The 20921-nt window shown below is 37.9% G+C and overlaps 1 protein-coding gene across 4 annotated transcripts in view; it reads left to right on the top strand.

Annotated features, from left to right (window-relative positions):
• Nucleotides 1-20921, top strand: part of kcnab2a (potassium voltage-gated channel subfamily A regulatory beta subunit 2a) — a 250821-nt gene that overhangs the window by 167317 nt on the left and 62583 nt on the right. For 3 of the 4 annotated variants that reach the window (XM_048614846.1, XM_048614845.1, XM_048614847.1), the window contains 2 exons: nt 18129-18172; nt 18964-19001. In XM_048614846.1, the coding sequence (XP_048470803.1) occupies nt 18129-18172; nt 18964-19001 (82 nt within the window). Of the gene's footprint in view, nt 1-3617; nt 3774-18128; nt 18173-18963; nt 19002-20921 lie in introns of those variants that run through there. The other variant, XM_048614849.1, reaches the window with a different exon arrangement.

Raw genomic sequence — 20921 nt, 5'->3', positions numbered from 1 at the left:
TCCTATGATGCTGCTTGGCCTGCTGTGTTCATCCAGCCCTGCACCTTGTTGTCACAGTACTGCAGATGTGGTTTCACCAGCATCTTGTACAGTTGCAGTAAGACTTCTCTACTCTTATACTTCAAACCCCTTGAGATAAGGGCTAACATTCCATTAGCCTTCCTGGCTACCCGTTGCGCCTGTGTGCTAGCTTTCTGTGTTTCGTGCACAAGTACTGTCAAGTGGCTTTGTGCTGCAGCTTTCTGTAGTTTCTCTCCATTTAAATAATACACTGTCCTTTTGTTCTCCATTCCAAAATGAACAGTTTTGGTCTTTGTGCCTAAGGAGGAATATGTCTGTCTTGAAGTGAGTTAGGATGCACCAAAGGTTCACTAGATTGATTGCTGGGGTAACGGGATAATCCTGTGAAGGGATTTTGAGTAGTATGTGTTAATATGTGCTACGAAGTAATGGCATTGTGGGTGTACCAAATGGATTGCACTAATACAAGAAGGAAACTCATCACCACCACCTTCTGAAGGGCAAATAAGGATGGGCAATAAATGCTGGTCAGCCAGCAGTGCCAGCATCCCATGTGTGAATAAAAAAAGTACCCATTGGAGACTAGAAGAATGTGATTCATTTGCATTGAAACATGAGAGATTCTAAGAGTCAATAAAGAGCCTCTCTGCTCCTATGATGCTGCTTGGCCTGCTGTGTTCATCCAGCCCTGCACCTTGTTGTCTCGGATTCTCCAGCATCTGCAGTTCCTAGTATCTCTTATTCACTGTTAGGATGTCTTGCGAATAAATGTATTAGTGGCTTCCTGCTGTATGTTTGTCCACTTGGATAGTGTAATTTTTTGTTTGCTATTTATTTCCTTACACCATCTCTCCTGAATATATTAACATTTTCACTGGGATGCTTTTCTAATGCCCTCTAATAACTGTCTCACTTAATGACTTGAAGAGCAGATCCTATTTCTTATGTTCTTATTTTTAAAACTGTCTGAATGGAAAATGCATTGACAAATACAGATGAATTTTCTAATGAGCACATTATCTTTAGAAAGCATTACACCTTCCAAAGCTATAATACTGGAACTTGAGCTGCGGTCTCAGTTAATATGACAGAACAATGCTGTACTGTGCAGGATGAAATGAAGAAGACATCTTGCTGAAGTTGGTGATACGTTGAGAGTGGCTGATCTTAACATGTGATATTGTACTCATGTTAGAAATGACCATTCCAACAAGAAATAAATATTTTTTCAACTTGTTAATATTCTGTATTGTGTTGGAGAAAGTGTTTCAGCTGAAACTGCTAGGTGCAATTTTTTAAATAGTTTTAATTTACTTGATTTGTAGATTTATCCAAAGCAGAGGTTATTGCCACTTCCATCAGGAAATACAAATATATAAAAAATTTGAATGCAGAATTTGAAGTTCAGATGATAACGACTCTTAAATGGAGCCTGGAGAAATGTTAAACAAAAGAACAGTGTATTGTAGAATGGTCAGGTTAGCTAAACATTAGGACTGCATCTAGTGCCCTTCAGTGAATTTCCTTGATCTCAATTCCCTGCTTTAGTATGTTAGTTATTGTCATTTCAACCTATCTTTGACATATATAAGAAAGCAACGTTCTTTTGAAAGTAGCTGAATGTCTGAAAATGATGTGTCACACTGGGAACAGTGTCATGAAAAACAAATAAATTCTAATGCTGTCAGCATTAAAATAAAAGTAGATGTTAGCAGTACTGTATATGGTAAAGCCAACAACGCTTAAAAAGAGAAAAACACATACCACTTCAGTAAACTGTCGTCCATTATTTTCTGTTTATCTTATGAGACTGTTTGTTATGTCAAAGGATGTAGTACATGAACTACATGCATCAACTGTGACTGCGAACGAGTGAAGGAAATCATTTTGACACTCAGTAAGTGTAAAGTATATGTTACATATAAAAATATTAATATTTAATTCCACCACCACACCACCTCCCCAACTAAACACCACTACCACCACCAATTCAGAGGCACTGAGAACAATCGTAATGTCACAACTTCTGCCTAGACTAAAATTAATTAACTGTGACAAATTGGAAAGTTTGACCAAAGACCTTTTGTGGAAATCACTGCGTAAAGGTGGTGCAGGAAGTGGGTACTGTGTGGATTTTGACGACAGGAATTGAGACTTAACATGCAATGATGCTTAAAGATGACGGAGCTGCAAATGATGTTAACTATATCTGTTAAGGAAACCTGTGTGTTTACTGATCCGACATCACAATATGTCTGGTAGCAAGATATTGTGACCTTGTAAGAATCCTTTTGTGTACAGAAGCATAAAACACTACTTAAATTTGTACATCTTTTACGGGATAATTTGCAGTTACACAACCAAACTTCCGTGTTCATTTAGCAATCCAGGATTCATATCCGATATTCATTTTTTAAAATCTTTGCCCTTGTTGTTTGTGAAATCTAAAGGATTACATTGCAGTTCTCTTTAATGATTTGATTATAATTATTGTTTCCTTTGCTCCTGAGTTCAGGAGTTTTGATATTTTGAATTGATTGCTACTCAACCATGTATTTCCACAAAAACCAATGAATGTATAACATTGACTAGCTGATTATCCTTATGTTAAATACTATATTATCAGTTTCAGTGAAGTATATTGTTTAACAAAGCAAAACTACTATTGTTCATGCTCTGCCAGTTCCATCAGTCTTTTAAATACCAAATATTACTCTTGGTAGGTCCCACCAAATGATTCTGTGCAGATACCTAGCAGACTTGTATAGCCAGATTATTAAGTAAATATTTTAGCAATCATGAAGTAAGAATGATTGAGAGGAGCTACTAAACAATTTTAAAAATATTTTGCCCTAATAGTTCAAATATAATTTTTTTAATGATAGTTTATTTTATAATAGCTCAATAGATTACCTTTTACCTTTTTAAACATCATATAATGTTGTGTTTCAGTTTTCAAAAGTTAAATAATAAGCCACATGCTCATCTAATGAATGTGTGGTAGCTTTTGTGTTACTGTTTCAGTGAGAATTAAGTTTACATTTATTGTTCTCATTCTCAGACCTTTGTGTATCACAGATTGGATGTTACCCTTTTTAAGCACATTTCAACAGGATATCTCCTACATGAGCAGTCTTTTGATGTAACCCCCTCCTCCTCTTTTAACTTTTTTTAATCCATGGCTGGTATGCTACCTAGATGCAGCTCAGTGAACAGTTAATTGTTTCTGAACACTCTAATGCTGCTAAGTCTCAGTACTGACTGCAGAGAGCTTTATCTGTATTGTGATCCAATAGTCTTGGCTTGTGAGATCTGGTTAGCGCTCTCAAAACATTCCAGTGATCTTTCTAAGATATGCTGCAGAGTTTTGGATTAATTATAGGATATTTTGATAAGTGCTTCCCCATTGAGCATTTGTTGACAATGGATAGTGATGCTCCTGAATGATTTTGATAACGAAGAATAACAAGAAATGACTAAGTGCGATATATGGTGATGACAAGACTGGAGCACTAAAGTCATTCTTCTTGTTTGAAAGAGTCACGGTTCCGGTTTGCTCCTTTGCAGCAGTAATAGGGTTTGACTTGGAATTTGGGGGGTGGGGAAAGAACGTTGTTGATATTTGAGAAACTATCAATGCTGAAAAAAAATAATCTTTGGAGGTCTTGTAATTTTATTTAATAGTAAGGATCAGTGTAGATAGGATACATGAACAATGAAGAAAGAGCAAGAGGCACCGATTAATGAAAAAGGTTTGTAATTTTTCTACTGTACAGTTAACTCAGTCTTTTTGACTTTCCTGTTTAAAAGCTTACTGTTCAATTTTGAGTGTCTTATTTTCAGTCGCTGCAAGATTATCTGTTATTTTGAGAGCTTCCTTTGCTACGTGGATGTATTTTCTTCTACACTGAGAAAACATTCTAGAATCATCCATACTGCGAGGCTGGTAATTCTGCAGATCAAGATTCTTCAAAGCAACTATGCAGGTGTCATTTGTGTGCACTGATCACAATCTGAAGAACAGAAGCACAGATGAGCGACTCAATCGACACAAAGCAAGTAGTCCCAACTTGGGAAATAAGACCAAATTCAGAATGGTGGCCATGGTTGCACGGAGCTTAGGACAGCTGTCGGTACAAAACTTGTCCTCCCCAGGTGATTTAGACAGCAAATACCCAGGGATGAAATATAGGTATGGAAAAGATCTTCATTATGTTGTATATTTTGGGGGAAATGGAGGACCACATAGCTTTACATCACTAATTTCAATCTGTGAATGAAGTTTTTTATAAATTTCAAAATTACCTTTCTCTTGAAATAATTCATGTAAAATGCTACTTTCTGTTTATTGTCATTAGTAAAACCAAAGGTTATAATTCAGTTTTAAGTAGACTTCTTTAAAATTGTTTAGATCTACAACAACTCAAGGTGTTGGAAACATAAACCAGGCAAAGGAGAGAAGATGAGAAGCGAGAGTTTTATGGCCGTCAATACTGTTGAGTTATTAACCTCAGACTGTCGATTTGCTTAAGCATTACCAAGCTAGGATAAGCATTGAGAATGTTATGCACGTGTGCTTGTTGAATATATATCCATGTCTCGACAGAATTGTTGTTCAGCAGCAGCAACAGATTTCAGATTAACTAAGCAAAACAAAAATAATATGCACTTAGCTAACTTGTACGAAAAATACTTATTTTAGAGTACTTATAAGGGACCACTGAATTTTTATAATGTGGGAGGGAACCTCAGAATTAGCCTGAAGATCTCTAGAATACTTGAATTGGAGTACATTCATGAATAGAACATTGATGAGAAAAAGTATTAAGATTTGCTTTCTTAAAATAAACAATGTAAGTTGAAGATCGGAGATTTACGTTGCTAAAAGAAAATAACCCAACTATATCCTCATGCTTTTAATCAGAAACCTAACAGTAACTTGCAAGACCCAGAAAGTCACTTCAGGCTCTTCAGTTTTCTGTGTATTCACTTAACAGGGCTCTCCTGTGTATTTACATTGTGTACTCTTTGAGCCTCATCGAATCAAATCGGTTACAGATGAACCTGATGTCAGTGATGTGTACATCACCTGGAAAGTGCTATCAGGCCTTTAACAGTTACCTCACTCCAACATAAGTGTATTCTGCAAATTCTTTGTTTACTGCTGAATTTACTGCAGAATTATGTTGACTGGCTAACTAGCTATTAGCTACCAGCTGTATTGGATCAAGAATGGGAACCTGATCGCCCCTCATTCTGCCGCAGGATATTGTTTGATTGGCCTATTTTCCATAACGTCTCAATGCACCCTGACTGAGTGGATCAGTGGTACCTCAGTTGGATCTGCTGATGAGGTGTAGTTAGAAGAAAGCCTATGAATGTGTCCATGCCACATTTCATAACGGAGAGAATGTCTGGCAGTGGTGTTAAGATTACGGAGGAACTTTGTGTTGTTGCAGGGACAAGAGTAGCTTGCAGTTGGCTGTGATTGAGAAGTGCAGAATGGAGCCTGTGGCCCTGTCCTCTGCAGTCCTAGTTTCAACATTACAAAATCTTAAGTTATAGCAAAATTTTCCTAGCCCTTGAGTAGCAGGCAGGAAGACAAAGGGAAATTGTGGCCAGCCACATTAGGAGGGCTGCCCAGTGCAGTTCCTGTCACCAGAAAGTTTCCCAGCTGCTGAACTTGATACACAGTATACATAGTCACTCCAGGTCAACTTGTCAGGGCAACTAGTGTTTTCACTCCAGCAGAGTGGCCCTTTACCACATGGAGTGGACAGTGGTTTTGTGGAAACTGCAGACGATGGTGGAGTCTATTGGAACTGGAGGCTCCATGTTCCAAAGTGGGGACCACGGACAGAGAAGGCTGACCCCAGTGATCATTGATTTGACATTTATCTTGCCAAGAATACCTCTCCAACATATGTCATCTGTACCTCTCCTGGTGAGGCTGTTGAAGTTCTACAATTGCAGGTGACCAATTAAGAGGATTCCACCAGGAAAATAACTTGTTTTGATCCCACTGCCAGCAACTTTGGACTTGGAACCCTCAGTCTTTTTGACATTAGAGTCCTGAATGTTAACAGACTGAAACATAAATATTGAATTAAGCAGCTAAAGACTAAGTGGGGTTTTATTGTAAATCTATAGTTTAGCACACAGTTTCCACCTTTCCCTTCTGGACCCTTATTCTATAGATGTCTGTTTTTTAAGTTATTAAAGTAGTAGTGATAGTATATCCATTTAATATTGCCAATTTAGTGTGGTTTGCCACAGTACCCCTCTTCTGTGGATTATATTCCCCTGTAACCCCTCTCCCAGCATTTCTGCTTTGGCACTAGGGCCCCCTTCTTCCCCTTAGCACTTCTTCCCTGGCTGCTAACGTTGGGCCTTCTCCAGCCTTGCCTGGAGCCTCAGCACTCAACCCATCCCCAGCCTGTTCCCCCATTCTCTTTTCTTACCTTGGCCCTGGGGATTCCCTAGCTTAACAGCTGTTTCTACTCCAGGCTCAGCTACTGGCTCCCCTCCTGAACCCACATTGACATTTTGGATCCACCTAGTGGAAAAGGGTGTTTAGTACAAGACGTTTGGGAAGTGCAGTTGTTTCCTACCTGGACTATCCTCTTCCACTAGATGGAACCTGGTCAATCTACTACAATACAGCAAAGGAGAAAATGGTATTTTAAAAAATATTGTATTTCTTTTATAATCAACTGATACATTTTATTGTGTAAGTGATTTCAGCTAGAAATGGTGGTGTTGCACATATAGAGTACATTATTTCAATTTTTGTGTTACTTTTCCAGAATGAGAAATTTATGAAAGAACCTAACCTGACTTTAACATTGATTCCTACGAGAAATCATGTCCATGATTAGTTGTTTTATTTAATATTACAATTTCCAGAAAAATAACCACAACTCTAAGTGAAGACGTAATGTGTGACAAATATGTTGGATGCAAGGCACAATCCAGCCGTGTGGGTGCTTATAACATTGACATCATGTTCTAAAATGTAACTGAAATGTTTAGCATTACATAATTTTTTCCTCCCATACTTTGAGTACATATTAGCAGAGTAGCAAAGTAGGAATTGAATGCATATTTTAAAGAGAATACTGCTTATATTAAATCATTTAATGCAGACATCAATAGAAATACCTCTCTTTCTATTGGATTTTCCATGGTGTTTGTTTCCGTTAATTAGATGTGTTGTTTTATAAGGACACAAATTTTATACCTTTTTCAGTGTATCCTCTGAATGTACATTGTAAAATGCAACAAAATTTAATTGCCTTTAGTAAACATAAGCTTATGTCATATTGTTATTTGGTCAGAAAACTTTGCAAAGTATAAAGTTCTCATCAGTTTCAACTCCAGTTGGAAGTAATTAGCATTATGTAACTTGCTGTTGTTCCATTGTTGTCAACAGTGATGTTTGCACTCTGATGTAACATTTTCTTCTATAACACTTCGAAACCTTGCATCGCACATACTTTCTGTCAACCCTTATCCATTTATCAATACCTATGTTTGTGTTACATCAGAATCTGCCATGTTAACTTGGTAGGCATGTACTTATATCATTCAGCCATCAGAGAAGTTGCAATATTTGCACTCAAAGAAGGATGTAGTGCAAGACATTTTACTAGCAGTTTCAATTTTATGTAGGTATATAGGAGTTTATAACAAAAATAAAAACAAGAAGACATTATCACATTTAAAATGCCACCTTTTACATGTGCACTCCTTGGTCCAATTTTCACCTGTTCTTTAGGCCTTGAAGCTTGGGATGTCCAAAAGTACAGAAGAGTATATATTAAGGTAGCTAATGGACAAGATAATTCAGGGATATCAAAAACCATTTGATCAACCAAGTATTTGCTACACCAGCTCCTTTTATTGTGGCACGTAATTGTATTTTAAATATCATATATACTTTGTCCCTCAGAGGTAGTAAGAACTGCCGATCCTGGAATCACAGATAACCTGTGTGAAGCTGGAGGAACACAGCAGGCCAGGCAGCATCAGAGGAGTAGGAAACTTGACATTTCGGGTCAGGACCCTTCTTCAGAAAATTGGCTTCGCAGTGGGGTTATAACTCACTCAGAGATAGTAAGAACTGCTGTTGCTGGAGTCAGAGATAACATGGGAGATGGTGAGGTGTGGGCTTGGAGAAAACCTTGCCTTGTTTGGAGACAGAGAATTGGGTGTGGGGTGGGGAGGGTAGGGAGGTGGTTGGAGGCAGCCGAGTCAAGGAGAGTCTAAAATAACCCGTCATACGGTGGCAGTGGCTGGAACAGGAAGGGGTATGACCCTGACAACAAGGTGCAGGGCTGGAGGAACACAGCAGGCCAGGCAGCATGAGAGGAGTAGGAAAGTTGATGTTTCAGGTCGGGGCCCTTCTTTTGTCCTATTGTTTTTCTCGGTAGATTATCCTAATGTTACATAGCATGATTAACATCTGTAACTCTTAAATTTCACCAAACTGAGCTTCAATTAAGCTGAGATAACAAGGTGCAGAGCTGGATGAACACAGCAGGCCAAGCAGCATCAGAGGAGCAGGAAGGCTGACGTTTCGGGCCTAGACCCTTAGCAGGGTTTTGTTGATAAGGTTATATTGATCTTGAAAACAGCTGATGATACTGTAAATGGCCAACATTGGGGTGGCATAGTGGCTCAGTGGTTAGCACTGTTGCCTCAGTGCCAGAGGTCCAGGTTCGATTCCAGCCTTGGGCTGTGTGGAGTTTTCATGTTCTCCTGGTGTCTGCATGGGTTTCTGCTAGGTGCACTGGTTTCCTGACATGGTCTAAAGATGTGCAAGTTAGCCAGATTGGCCATGCTAAATTACCCACAGCGTTCAGGGATGTGCAGGTTATGTGTGTTAGCCATGGGAAATGCAGGGCTACAGGGATAGGATAGGGGGATGGGTCTGCATGGAATGATCTTCAGAGGACTGGTGTGGACTTGTTGGGCCAAATGGCCTGTTCTCACACTGTGGGGATTCTATATAAAATTCTATTCTATTAGAAATGTGTTAATGTGTCCTGACGAAAATAGTATGACCTGGTTGAGAACCAAAAGCATACGATCAAATTAAAGTTCAATAATATTTGTCTGAAATTCATTACCTTTCTTTGTGCAAGTGTCCTTTCAACAGTATGACTATTGTTCATCAGATGCTAATGGTATACAATTAACTTAAAAGGACCTCCAGAAATTCCCCAATATTACATGTCCTGATATAAACTATAAATAAATTTATGTTACCGCAATATTCAGTATCAATTAGGTCCAGTGTTTTCTTTTTGTGAACCGGATAGTTATATGTTAAAATATTCATTAAACATGAAATTCTAAATGTATTTTTGTGGGAAGAAGGGGGGATAATATATCCTTTTGAAAAGAACACAAATGGGTGTGAAATTCTGGGTACAGTTACTCTTAACAATTTCAAATTTGTGCATTTCTGTTTAATGTATTACAAAGTTGTTTCCTGGCAATTTGCTGTTTGCAAAGATCAAAATATTACAAATATTGCAAATCGGAAACAAAAACAGAAAATGCTAGACAATCGCATTAGTCAATATTTGTGCAGAGTAAAACCTTATCTTTTTCTAAGGCATTCTGCAAGTTTCTGGTTTAATCACCGACTTCGTTACTCATTTTCTAACCTGTTTGGTTTTATATAGACTCCCCATCTCCCCTCATAAAACCTCATAGTTTCAATGCGTTTGTATTCATACAAATGTTTCCCCCTTTTTTTGTGTCTTAATATGGGTATCCATTTCACATATTTTCAGTTCTAAAAAAGGGTTGTAATTACCTCAGTAGAGGCCAGAGCTCTTTTTAAAAATTAGAAGGAATCTGAAATCCCAGTTATTTACAAGAAGAATGAACCCACAAGATTTCATGATTTAAAAGGAGAATATTTTGTTATATAAGTATTGAAGCAGACACTAAGTACTATCTTAGTTAATCATCATGTACTCTAAAATCAAAAGGCTTACAGAAATAACAGACAATTGCAGTTGATTTACAAACTTTAATTGACATATTTATTGACAGATACAACTAAGACATCTTATGAGGTGACTCAGCAGTCTGCTCAACATGACAACAAACCCATGCATAAAGTACTTCAAAACTCTGTCTTTCTTATGAAGAATTTTAATTCCTCCTCTTCCACACTGTAACCTTACTGACAGCAGCACACAACAAGACCAAGTTCCATGGGTATGGTCTCCAACAAAAATGGCACAAATTTACAGGGCCTCCATGCCAGTCTGGATGACATAGATATGCCAATGTTATTTTCAAATGAGACAATAACTGCAGCAACAATGAAGAAGGTTTTCTAAGATTACAAAGAGATTTTGATTAATTGGGTCAATGGGCTGAAGAGTGGCAGATGGAGTTTCATTTAGATAAATATGAAATATTGCATTTTGGTAAAACAAACAAAGACAAGACTTAAAAGTAGAGCCTTGGCTCGTGTTGTAGAACAGATACACCTAAGGGTTCAGGTATATAATTCTTTAAGGTTTGCATCACACATTGATTGATAGGGTGGTTAAGAAGGCGTTTGCACACTTGCCTTCATTGTTCAGATCTTTTGAGTGCAGGAGTTGGGATATTATGTTGAGATTGTATAGGATGTTGGTGAGGTCTCTCCTAGAGTACTGTCTCCAGTTCAGGTCTCCCAGATACAAGGAGGGTATTATTAAGCTGGAGAGGGTTCAGAAGAGATTTATCAGGATGTTGACAGGAATGGAGGGTTTGAGTTATAAGGAGAGGCTGGATAGGCTGGGACTTTTTTCACTGGAGTGTTGGAGGTTGAGAGGTGACCTTTATAGAGGTTTATAAAATAACGAGGGGTGTAGATAAGGTGAATGGCAAGTGTCTTTTGCCTAGGGTGGGGGATTTCAACAGTAGGGAGCACATTTTTAAGGTGGGAGGAGAAAAGGTTTTAAAAAGACACGAAAGGCAATGTTTTTACACGGAGTGGTTCGTGTGTGGAATGAACTGCTAGAGAGAGTGGCGGATGTGGGTATGTTTTAAAAGACATTTAGATAGATACACAAATAAATGTTTGGAGGGATATGGACCAAGCACAGGCAGGTGGGACTAGTTTTATTTGGGATTATGGTCGGCGTAAACTGGTTGGACCGAAGGGTCTGTTTCCATGCTGTTTGACTTGATGATTCTATGAATCCATAACTGTCTATCTGCTCATTCTGAGCTTCTGGACATAGCGTCTGACTTCTTCGGCTTGTTTATACTGCACAACAGGACTCCTCAACTTCTAATGAGTTCTGATGGCTGTCTCAAGTTACAACCTAAAGCTTTGATTTCCAATTTTAGTTTCAGTCTCAGTTGCCTTAGCAATTGGGAGAACCAGTTTTCTTTTATAGTTTCCATTTTCAATTTGAGTCTTTATCAAAAAATAGAAGCTTTGGCCACAGATTCTATAACAAGATTCGTACCCAAAACATCAGTTTGTCTGTTAATCGATAGATACTGACAAACTTTTATGCATTTTATCCATCTCTAACTTCGTTACGCTGATATAAGGGACTGTATTACGTTTTTTTTCTCTACGTCTCAGATGGAGTTGTATGCTCTGAAAGGCAGTTGCAGAACAGTTAGAAAAGTGACAAGTTAGAGGGCTAAGTTGCTATAACTGACCTGTAAGTAGGAGGCAAAATTGGGAGTATTTTTTTGTTCCACATGACTTCTTCATGGAATTTGAACAGGTATAAATATTGAACAGGGACAGAAATGTGTTTAGCTGTGATACTTGCATTATGGAATAACCTTTCAGCAAAGATTTGTGTCTAAAAACCTGCATGAATAATGGTTATTTGGGAAAAATGTTGATTTTAATTGAGGTGCATACAATCACGTGGTAGGAAGTATAAGGGAAGAACATGATTAGCCTTTCTTAAAAAGGAATCTATTCAGTGTGTATTTAGAACTGTGAACATATTAATAAATTTAAAAGGTAAAAAAACTCGGTATTTTCAGTCCATGTACGATATGTCATTACAGCCACTAGATTAATCTACCGTCTTGAAACTTATCCCTAGCCATCTGCTAACTGATCAAATTACTAATTTATTGCTGGGTATATTTACATGCAACTTCTCACATATACATTTCTCTTAGTGCATTGAATTGAGACATGCTTTAGCATTGGCCAGAGTTATATTTCTAGTTGATCCTGATGATGGATTGTTTTATTAAACTGAAAAGACATTAGGATTACTCTTGATGTTTGGTGATACGGTAAATTGCATGTGACAACTTTAAACTTATAATTGGCACCAAGAAAAATGAAATAAAGCATCAGCCTATCAGAAAGCCCTACCTCAAGCCTATGATTCACTTCATGACCAGAACCTGTCAGCAAGTGTTGCACTGTACTTGGGCTGAAATGTGACAAGTAACATCCATACCATGCAAATGCCAGACAATGACCATTCCTGTAAGAGAAAATCTCACGATTCCCATTGACATTCATTGTCTTTACCACACTGAATTTCCCCACCATCAACATCCTGGGGGTTTCCATTGACCAGGAACTGAACTGGACTAACCAAATAAATAGCTACAAAAGTAGGCCAGAGGCTAGGAATACTGCAGCAAGTAACTCACCACCTGACACCCCAAAGCCTGTCCACAGTCAACAAGGTACAAGTCAGGAACGTGATGGAATACTTTCCACTTTCCTAGTTGAGTGTAACTCTAACAACACTCAAGCTTGATACCATCCAGGACAAAGCAGCTTATTTGATTTGGCACTACATCCGTAAACTCCTCTGCTGGCACTCAACAGCAGTGCGTATTATCTACAAAATCACTGTAGGAATTTACTGAAGCTTCTTAGACAGCACCTTCCACATCCCTGGCAATCACTGTCTAAAAGGACAAGGGCAGCAGATACATGGAAACACCACCACCTCCAAGTTTTCCCCAAGCCACTCACCATTCTGACTTAGAAATATATCGACCATTCCTTCAGTGTCACTGGGTCAAAATCCTAGAAATTCCTCACTAATCATTTTGAGGGACTACCTGCAATGGTTTGAGAAGGCAGCCCACCATCACCTTCTCATGGTCAATTGAGGACAGCAATAAATGCTGGCCTAGCCAGCAACGCCCATGTCTCACAAGTGAATAAAAAAATCCTCTGCTCTATGAATGCAAGACTTGGACTCTTACCAGTGTGATACCAAGAGTCTCAACCAGTTTCACATTCCTCTGGAAGCTCCTGAAGATCAAATGGCAGGACAACATATCAGACTCTGAGGTGCTCCTCTGAGCTGGCATGCCAACCATTCACACCATATTGAGATAGTCACAACTGAGTTGGGCTAGTAATGTAGGTAGAATATGATAATATTGTAAATTGGTAGTGAGTTTTATTTTTTGAACATAGAAAATTACTACAATTACAACAAAGTTTTGAAAACCCTCTGAAATCTGAATTGATCGATTTCACGGGATTTCTTATTGCCTATGATGATATCTTTGTTACTACAGTGGTGGTTTCCACGTTTTCAAACTTGGTTTTATAAATATGATTTGGTGAGGTGGTTGAGCACTGTAATGTCAGATTATGCTGATCGCACCCCCCAAAGGGTTTAATGAGAACAGAAATCAGGATGTTTTTGTATTAACTTAGTAACTTGAATATTTGGTGGTTCTGGTTATTTATTTGAAGCCTTTGGTGGTTTCTAGAATTCCAAGTGCTGCATATGTCCTTTTATTTATTCAGGTTTATTTCTAAGTATCAGCTTTGTGCTCGTTTATATTATTTTGTGCTCTGGCCAGATTAGTTTGTTAATGTTCCTTCTGTGTTCACCTCCACAAACTTGGTTTGAGTATGCAATACTCAAAGTGCAGTTTAGGAGTTGTTCTATAACATGTGATACAATACAATACATTCTCATATCAAATTTGACTGGAAACCTCTATCATACTAAGCTATGACTGTGCAAATATAAACCTCCGCAGTGGTGTGTAAACAATGGCTAAACACCATTTAAACAGCAAACAAAAATCTTTTTAGGAACTGGGATAAGCTATTAAAACTTCAAAATGCCTGACCATTTTTTCTGCACGTCAGCTTTATTTACACATTCTCAATATATCCCTCAGTTCTTTTTCTAGTAATTTATCTGATTACCCCTCAAACCCAATTAATATGGTTACTTTAATGACTACTTGGTCATTTTTTTTTCCAAAATTTAGTGTTGCATCATTAATCACACTTCACAGTAACAAAAACTTGCATTAATATAGCACCTTCTAATGTATTAAAAGCATCCCAAGGCAGTTCACAGGAGCATTATCAAATGGTATTTGACATCAATTGAAATAAGAAGATATTGCTATATATTATTAAAACCTTGAGCAACAAGGTGGGTTTTAAGGGAGTCTTAAAGGAGGAAAGGAAGAGAGGTGGAGATGTTCAGGAAGGGAGTTCCAGTACATATGACAAGCAGTAGTGAAGCTTTAAAAACTGGGGATGTTCGAGAGGATAGAATAAGAAAATGTTTTTGTTGAAGGATCGTTTTTCAAATGAGTTAATAATCATTGATCCAACCATCTAAACTATTTAACTGTGGAATACTCATATAGGTACCATAGATAAAGAGCATTTATACAAGGTCAATGAGATGGATATGCCTGCTTCTTATAAGAGCATCTGTCCGGTCTTGGTGGTACAGGTGACAATGATGCACACAATTCAATCTCCATTTCCAGACTGGACTAATATTGCCATAATTCATGAAGCTACTTGGTACAGTACTGCAAGATCCTCTGGAAGGCTAACTGTCGTTTACAGATGAACAGCTGACTTCACACCAAAATACTGTCATGAATCACTAGGGTATAACACTGGAAATCGGCCCTTAGTATTCCAAAAATTTTGACAAATATTAAAATTCAACAAAACAACCACAAATCCCGTGATACATCTGACTTACTGCTACCCAGGATAAAAGCAAACCAGTGACAATTTTAAAAAAAAATGTCTATCATAATACTCTCAATTTTAACAAGAATAGTAAAGAATTTCTAATATATGTAACATAAACTTTACCCTTTGTAAAATCCCCCAACCACAACACACAGAAAAATCAAAATCACAAATAGAGTGGACGGGAAAAAATGTAGTTAGAGATTCACAGTTCTGCATCACCAGACCAAAATAATAAAACTAGATGAGTTGATTTCATGAGTTATTTGCACAGTAATGATCAATCTTTAGTTTACTGGTTCAAAAACAAAGTTGCTGGAAAAGCTCAGCAGGTCTGGCAGCATCTGGGAAGGAATAAACAGAGTTGACGTTTCGGGTCCAGTGACCCTTCCTCAGAACTGGTCTGAGCTTTTCCAGAAATGTTAACTCTGTTTATTCCTTCCCAGATGCTGCCAGACCTGCTGAGCTTTTCCAGCGACTTTGTTTTTGTTCCGCGACTTTGTTTTTGTTCCCGATTTACAACATCCGCAGTTCTTTCGTTTTTATTTAGTTTATTGGTTATTTGGTTGGACCCTAGGTCTTTTTTTGCTCAGTGACCTTTAGTATTCTTCCTTTCAGCAACTCTGTAGTTTTTGTTACACTTTTGATGGAGTTGGAGAAGATAATTTTCAGTGCAAAGGAACAGAGAAAGAGGTGTTAATCCTGCAAACTGCTCTTCTGTTTTCATTCCCCCTCAATGTGTGTATTGAACTGGTGCAATCAGAAGATTACTGCTCTGCTGAGTACTGTTTGACCCACAAACACTGGCTTTTACAATTGACACCAATTAAAAGGCTGTTTGTGCAAAGTTTTCCAGAACAAACTGGTGTCATGCCTTGTCTTGGGATATTGTTCCTAAAACATTTGCTGGTTTTATTTGTTTTTCCAAAAGCTGCAAACAGCATCTCCTCTTCTAAAGCAGTATCATTTTTTTAAAAATTTCAGTCCGTAGTCCAAACCTAAAATAAAAAGATGTGGTCTCTTACAGAACCCAAGTGAAAGATGCCAAGTTAAATTCTCCATTTGTAGTGTAACTCCTGACCAGTCCAAAGAACCTGGCTGTCTTTAGATAGTTCATATTTCAAAGCAGATATTTTCCTAATGCTTCAGCTGCTGTAGCTAAATCTTGTGTTTTTATTTTTCTGCTGCTCATGTGAACAATTTAGGTTTTATAAAGAGAAACTTCAGGTGTAAATTCCTAATTTTTCAGTAGTTTATTGACGTAGTATTGTACAGTGATTGAATGAGGATCATTTTAGTCATTAGCAGCATGTTCATAGGCATTTGAAATTTTTCTGTACAAGTGTGGTCACTATTGTAGGTGAGGATGGACTTCAGGGGCAGTATGCTATCACTGGTTTGCTCATGGTTGTCAGCACTGACCCTAGCCTGTGAACAGGCTGCTAATGACTAACAGAACCTTCGTCAATCTTCATGACACATCTCTGGCCATTGTTCATTTCACAGAATCCCTGAAATACCCTCATAGACTCTAGGTTGAGAATTGTTGAACTAAAAGATGATAGAGATCTCAAAGGCTTGTAGGAATTGGGGAAGTTAAGGTACAGAAGGGCAAGGCCGTAATGAATTTTGAAAACAAGGTTGTCAATTTTAAGATTGAGATGTCCTAAACTAATTAAGGTCAACAAAGCACAGGAGTGTTGGGTGAACAAGAATTGATGCAAACTAGGATACAGGCAGCAAATTTTTTTTTAACTGCATTCTAGATCTATGTAGGGAGAAGATTAAAGAGTGACCAGGAGAGCATTGGAATAATGTAGGCCAGAGGTTGTAGCATTGCTGAGTGTTTCAGCAGCTAATAACTTAAGGTGACATGGAGTTGGGAGATCTTGTGGGGTTGGTTGAGAGTGGTCTTGAGAGGACAAATGTGTTTGTAGGCTCTTGTCTGTATTTGTAGGCTCACAGCTAAGGTTGTGAACTCCCTGGCTCAGCCGTGGATTGTGGATGAAGTAAAAAATGAATCAGTGGCTAGGATGCGGAGTAGTTTGCTAGAGGGACTAAATACAATAGCTGCAGTCTTCGCAACATTTAACCAGAGAAAATTTCTGTACATCTAGTACTGGAATCTGACAAACAACATGGCAAAATCAGACAGTGGAGGGTTTTAGAGTTGGTGCAATGTAGAGCTGGGTGCGTTCTCATTTGACCTTTAATAAGAGCGCAGCACTCCTCTTAGTTATCTTGAAGAAAAGATTACAAAATTATCATAAGTATCCTATCCAATCCAGCTCTCAAGAGTGCCTGTCAGGTTTCTGCCCACCAATTACCGATGTGGCCACATATTGCTATAAAGAACTCTCAATATGTAAGAAGTCCATTCCTTTACTCAGGCACTTGATGAGTGTCCTGAAATTTTCTTTTTTATTATTTTGAATCTGTGCCTCTTTCTGTCTTACAGAAGGGTTGAGTTGCAGTTGGCCCTAATTCAAACCACATGCTATGTTCTGAAATCAGAACCCATGACCTATTGTCAAGAAGTGTGCTGTGCTAAATTTTTTTGATTTGCCAATATTTTCAGTGGGCTGCTCAATATACAAAAAGACCCTCACAAAATCATCTCTTTTTCGTATAAGTTGAAAGAGTCTTGGAAATCAGTCTACTGCTGAAAAATTAAAATTGATTAGGCTCAATGTGCTCCTGTTAAGAAAATGAGTAGGCAAAACGTAGATGGAATCATTACTACTAAATCTGAGGATAAATCACAAAGTCATAAAATTATAAAATCGGGAATAAGTTGTGTTGTGATCTCACCAATAGAAGGTACTTCCAGATTTATTGTCAAGTTTTTTTAAAAAATGATGTAAATGTCTAACAGTGTATTTTTCAAAACTTTGATGTGCTGTGTGTAATACAGTGTCCCAAGAATTAACATGAATAGTGTCAGTGCATTTGTTTTTATAATTGACTAACCGACTTAAGATGGTACAGTAACAAGATCTAGCTTGAAGGAAGAAGTTGGGTGAAAACTCCAGTTGTCTTTTCGTGGTATTTTTGAGAAAACGTTGTTTTCTTGAGTTACATGATTCTAATTCTATTATTTCTCTTTATCTTCAATTAGAAATCTTGGAAAATCGGGACTGAGGGTCTCCTGCCTTGGCCTAGGTAAAAATAAAAATGGTCTCATACACAAGCTAATTACAATTAATTTGCTTAGTTATACATTTCTCTCTTGTAGTTCGTGTTACTTGTACTGTACAAATTCTAAAAATAAAGTAAGGTAATTTGTAAAAGTCATATTATAACAGCTCTTTATTTTATAAAAGCAATCATTTGGTTCACTGAAACCTATCTGCCCGATGTAATTAAGTGTCCCATCACGCATTTTTAATAACTCCAACACTTATCTTAAAAGTAATAGAGGATAAGATTATTCCAATTAATGTTCTTTGCAAAAGAAATTTTCCCCAGTAGTTATCTCAACATGATTTTTGTCAATTTACTTTTATCTACATCTGTTCTATTTTCTGGATGTTTTTTGATTTATCTGTGTGAGTTTGCTTTATCTGTGCCATTTAATATTTAATAATTTAGGGTAGATCAGAGAATAGCATTGTATTGTTTAATGGCTTGCTGCGCTACTAAGCCTTAAATAGTTTAATATTGATTGCTATTTTATTGATTTAGCTTGTGCCACAGGTACTGATAAATTGGTATATTTTTGTTAATGCGAAGTAAATAATTTTTCTCAGCTGTCCAGTGGCCTTTAAAATAATGGATGCTGAACAGGAAAGACATTTGCTTATAGATTTTTGTTATTGTAAACTGCTGAGTCTATAACTAAATTTCCTTATTTACCAGCTGTATTGAACATTTCTTGTGTTTTGTTACAGCATTTAGCTTTCTTAGCAGCTGAAAACAGAAAATAAAGTCTTTAACTTTTTCCTTTCCAACAGGAACATGGGTTACCTTTGGAGGTCAGATCACTGATGAGGTATGCCTCTTTCCTGTCCTTAAACTTGAAACAGCAAGTTTTTCTCTTGTACTATATGTTCATTGAATAGAGAGCAATGGATGCTTTGGAGCAATACTACGTCTATAATCACATTCGTAGATCTGCTTCAAGATGAGCTTGTATACCAAAAAAATAAAGTTTAAATTTTAGTTTTAAAATTTTTAAAGTCATCTGAATTGGACTGTATGCCAACTAAATTGCAGATATAACTAGAATTTGTTGAAGACATAAACTTGGTGCCACTAAGAAAAATGCCTTGAGGTTTTGCTGAAATTGGCATTGAGTCAGCAATTTGGCCTTGAGAAACTGAGTGTCGGGAAATCAAAGATGCCCCCATGTGCTTTGCATTGGAGTATCCTTCTAATATTGCAGCACTGTAACACTGTAACATCGGAATTCTGTTAGAGCTATGACACACTGCAGCATCCGGAACTGCGCAAAGCCGAAGAACACCTCCACAGCATCTTTAAACATAATGGCTACCCAAAAAGCGTAGTCCGCTGGTACTTACTCAACAGACAACAACAGGAAGATGTAGCGTACACTAGTCACCCTGCCATACATCAAGAACATCAACATCAGAGATGACCACCAGAATACTCCGACCACTAGGAAACGTGGTAACACACAAAGCCACAGCTACACTACGACAACCTCTGACAAGAACAAAGGATCCCATACCCACAACTAACAGGACCAATGTTATCTATAAAATCCCATGTAATGACTGCCAGAAACATTACATCGGACAGACCGGGAGAAAACTAGCTATCAGGGTACATGAGCACCAACTAGCTACCAAGAGACATGACCAGCTACCACTTGTTTCCATTCACTCGGACAAAGAAGGCCACCATTTCTACTGGGACAATGTAACCATCCTAGGACAAGCCAACCAAAGACACGCATGGGATTTCCTAGAGAGACCTGGTACTCAACCTGGAGCTCCATCAACAGACATGTGGATGGAGACCCCATATACCAACCACTACAAAGCAGAACCAGAAATGAGGCCAACCACCACATAAAACTGGATCACATAAATAACTAGCAGGACAGACCAACAACACTTCATCAGAGGCGCAGTGATGGTGTTACCTAGTATGGTGACGAAACATCTGCAAACCAACCTACCAGCTTGGTGAACAAATCAACAATTTCATCTACAACCTGAGCTACAAGTCTTCTCAAAAACTTTATAGTGTAACATTACCAAATACACTTAGAGGGAAGGCACCTTTTGCATCAGACCTTTGTTGTGTCTTAAGCGAGGATGTATTGCTGAGAGCACTGTAAAAACGTCAATTTCCAATTGTTACATCAGACATTTACATAAGTTGATTTGTGTACCAAAATATGCAATTAGAGGTTTATGTAGAAGAATCTATATTCAAATCAATCTCAGTAAGATAAATAATATAAAGATTCAATCAAGCAGACATTATCAGTCCACGGCTCAGTCTTAATAGTAGTGCAGTGCCAAGCTTAAGCGATAAGCTGAATGACAGCTATTTTACAAGTAACATAAACAAAACAGTTTCACCTCACTGAATTTCAACCAGCCTTGCTGCAAGACTCAGACTAAGGCAAAGATCAATTATTAACTGGATATTACTACAAGAAGCATTGGTGGTAAAGCAATAGAAACTGACCGGCCCCATATGTCCCATATCCTACATGGGACATTTTAAGGACCAGCCTATCCTATAGTAACTAAGTTGGGGAATTTACTACCCCACAAGCAAGACCATGCTTGTATCTGCCTAAAAGGCACTGCAAGTAATGTGCATAACTTCTAGACATCCAACATACTACTTACTTGAGGAGCCAGAGGGAAGTAAAAAGACTGGGTTAGGACTAGCAAAGGTTGAACAAGATGTAGTCAAAATATGACGAATA

This window comes from Rhincodon typus, chromosome 31 (genome assembly GCF_021869965.1).
Source record: "Rhincodon typus isolate 14 chromosome 31, sRhiTyp1.1, whole genome shotgun sequence".
NCBI classification, from domain to species: domain Eukaryota; kingdom Metazoa; phylum Chordata; class Chondrichthyes; order Orectolobiformes; family Rhincodontidae; genus Rhincodon; species Rhincodon typus.
Note: the sequence above shows the minus strand (reverse complement) of the source record. Positions and strands in the feature narration are given on the sequence as shown.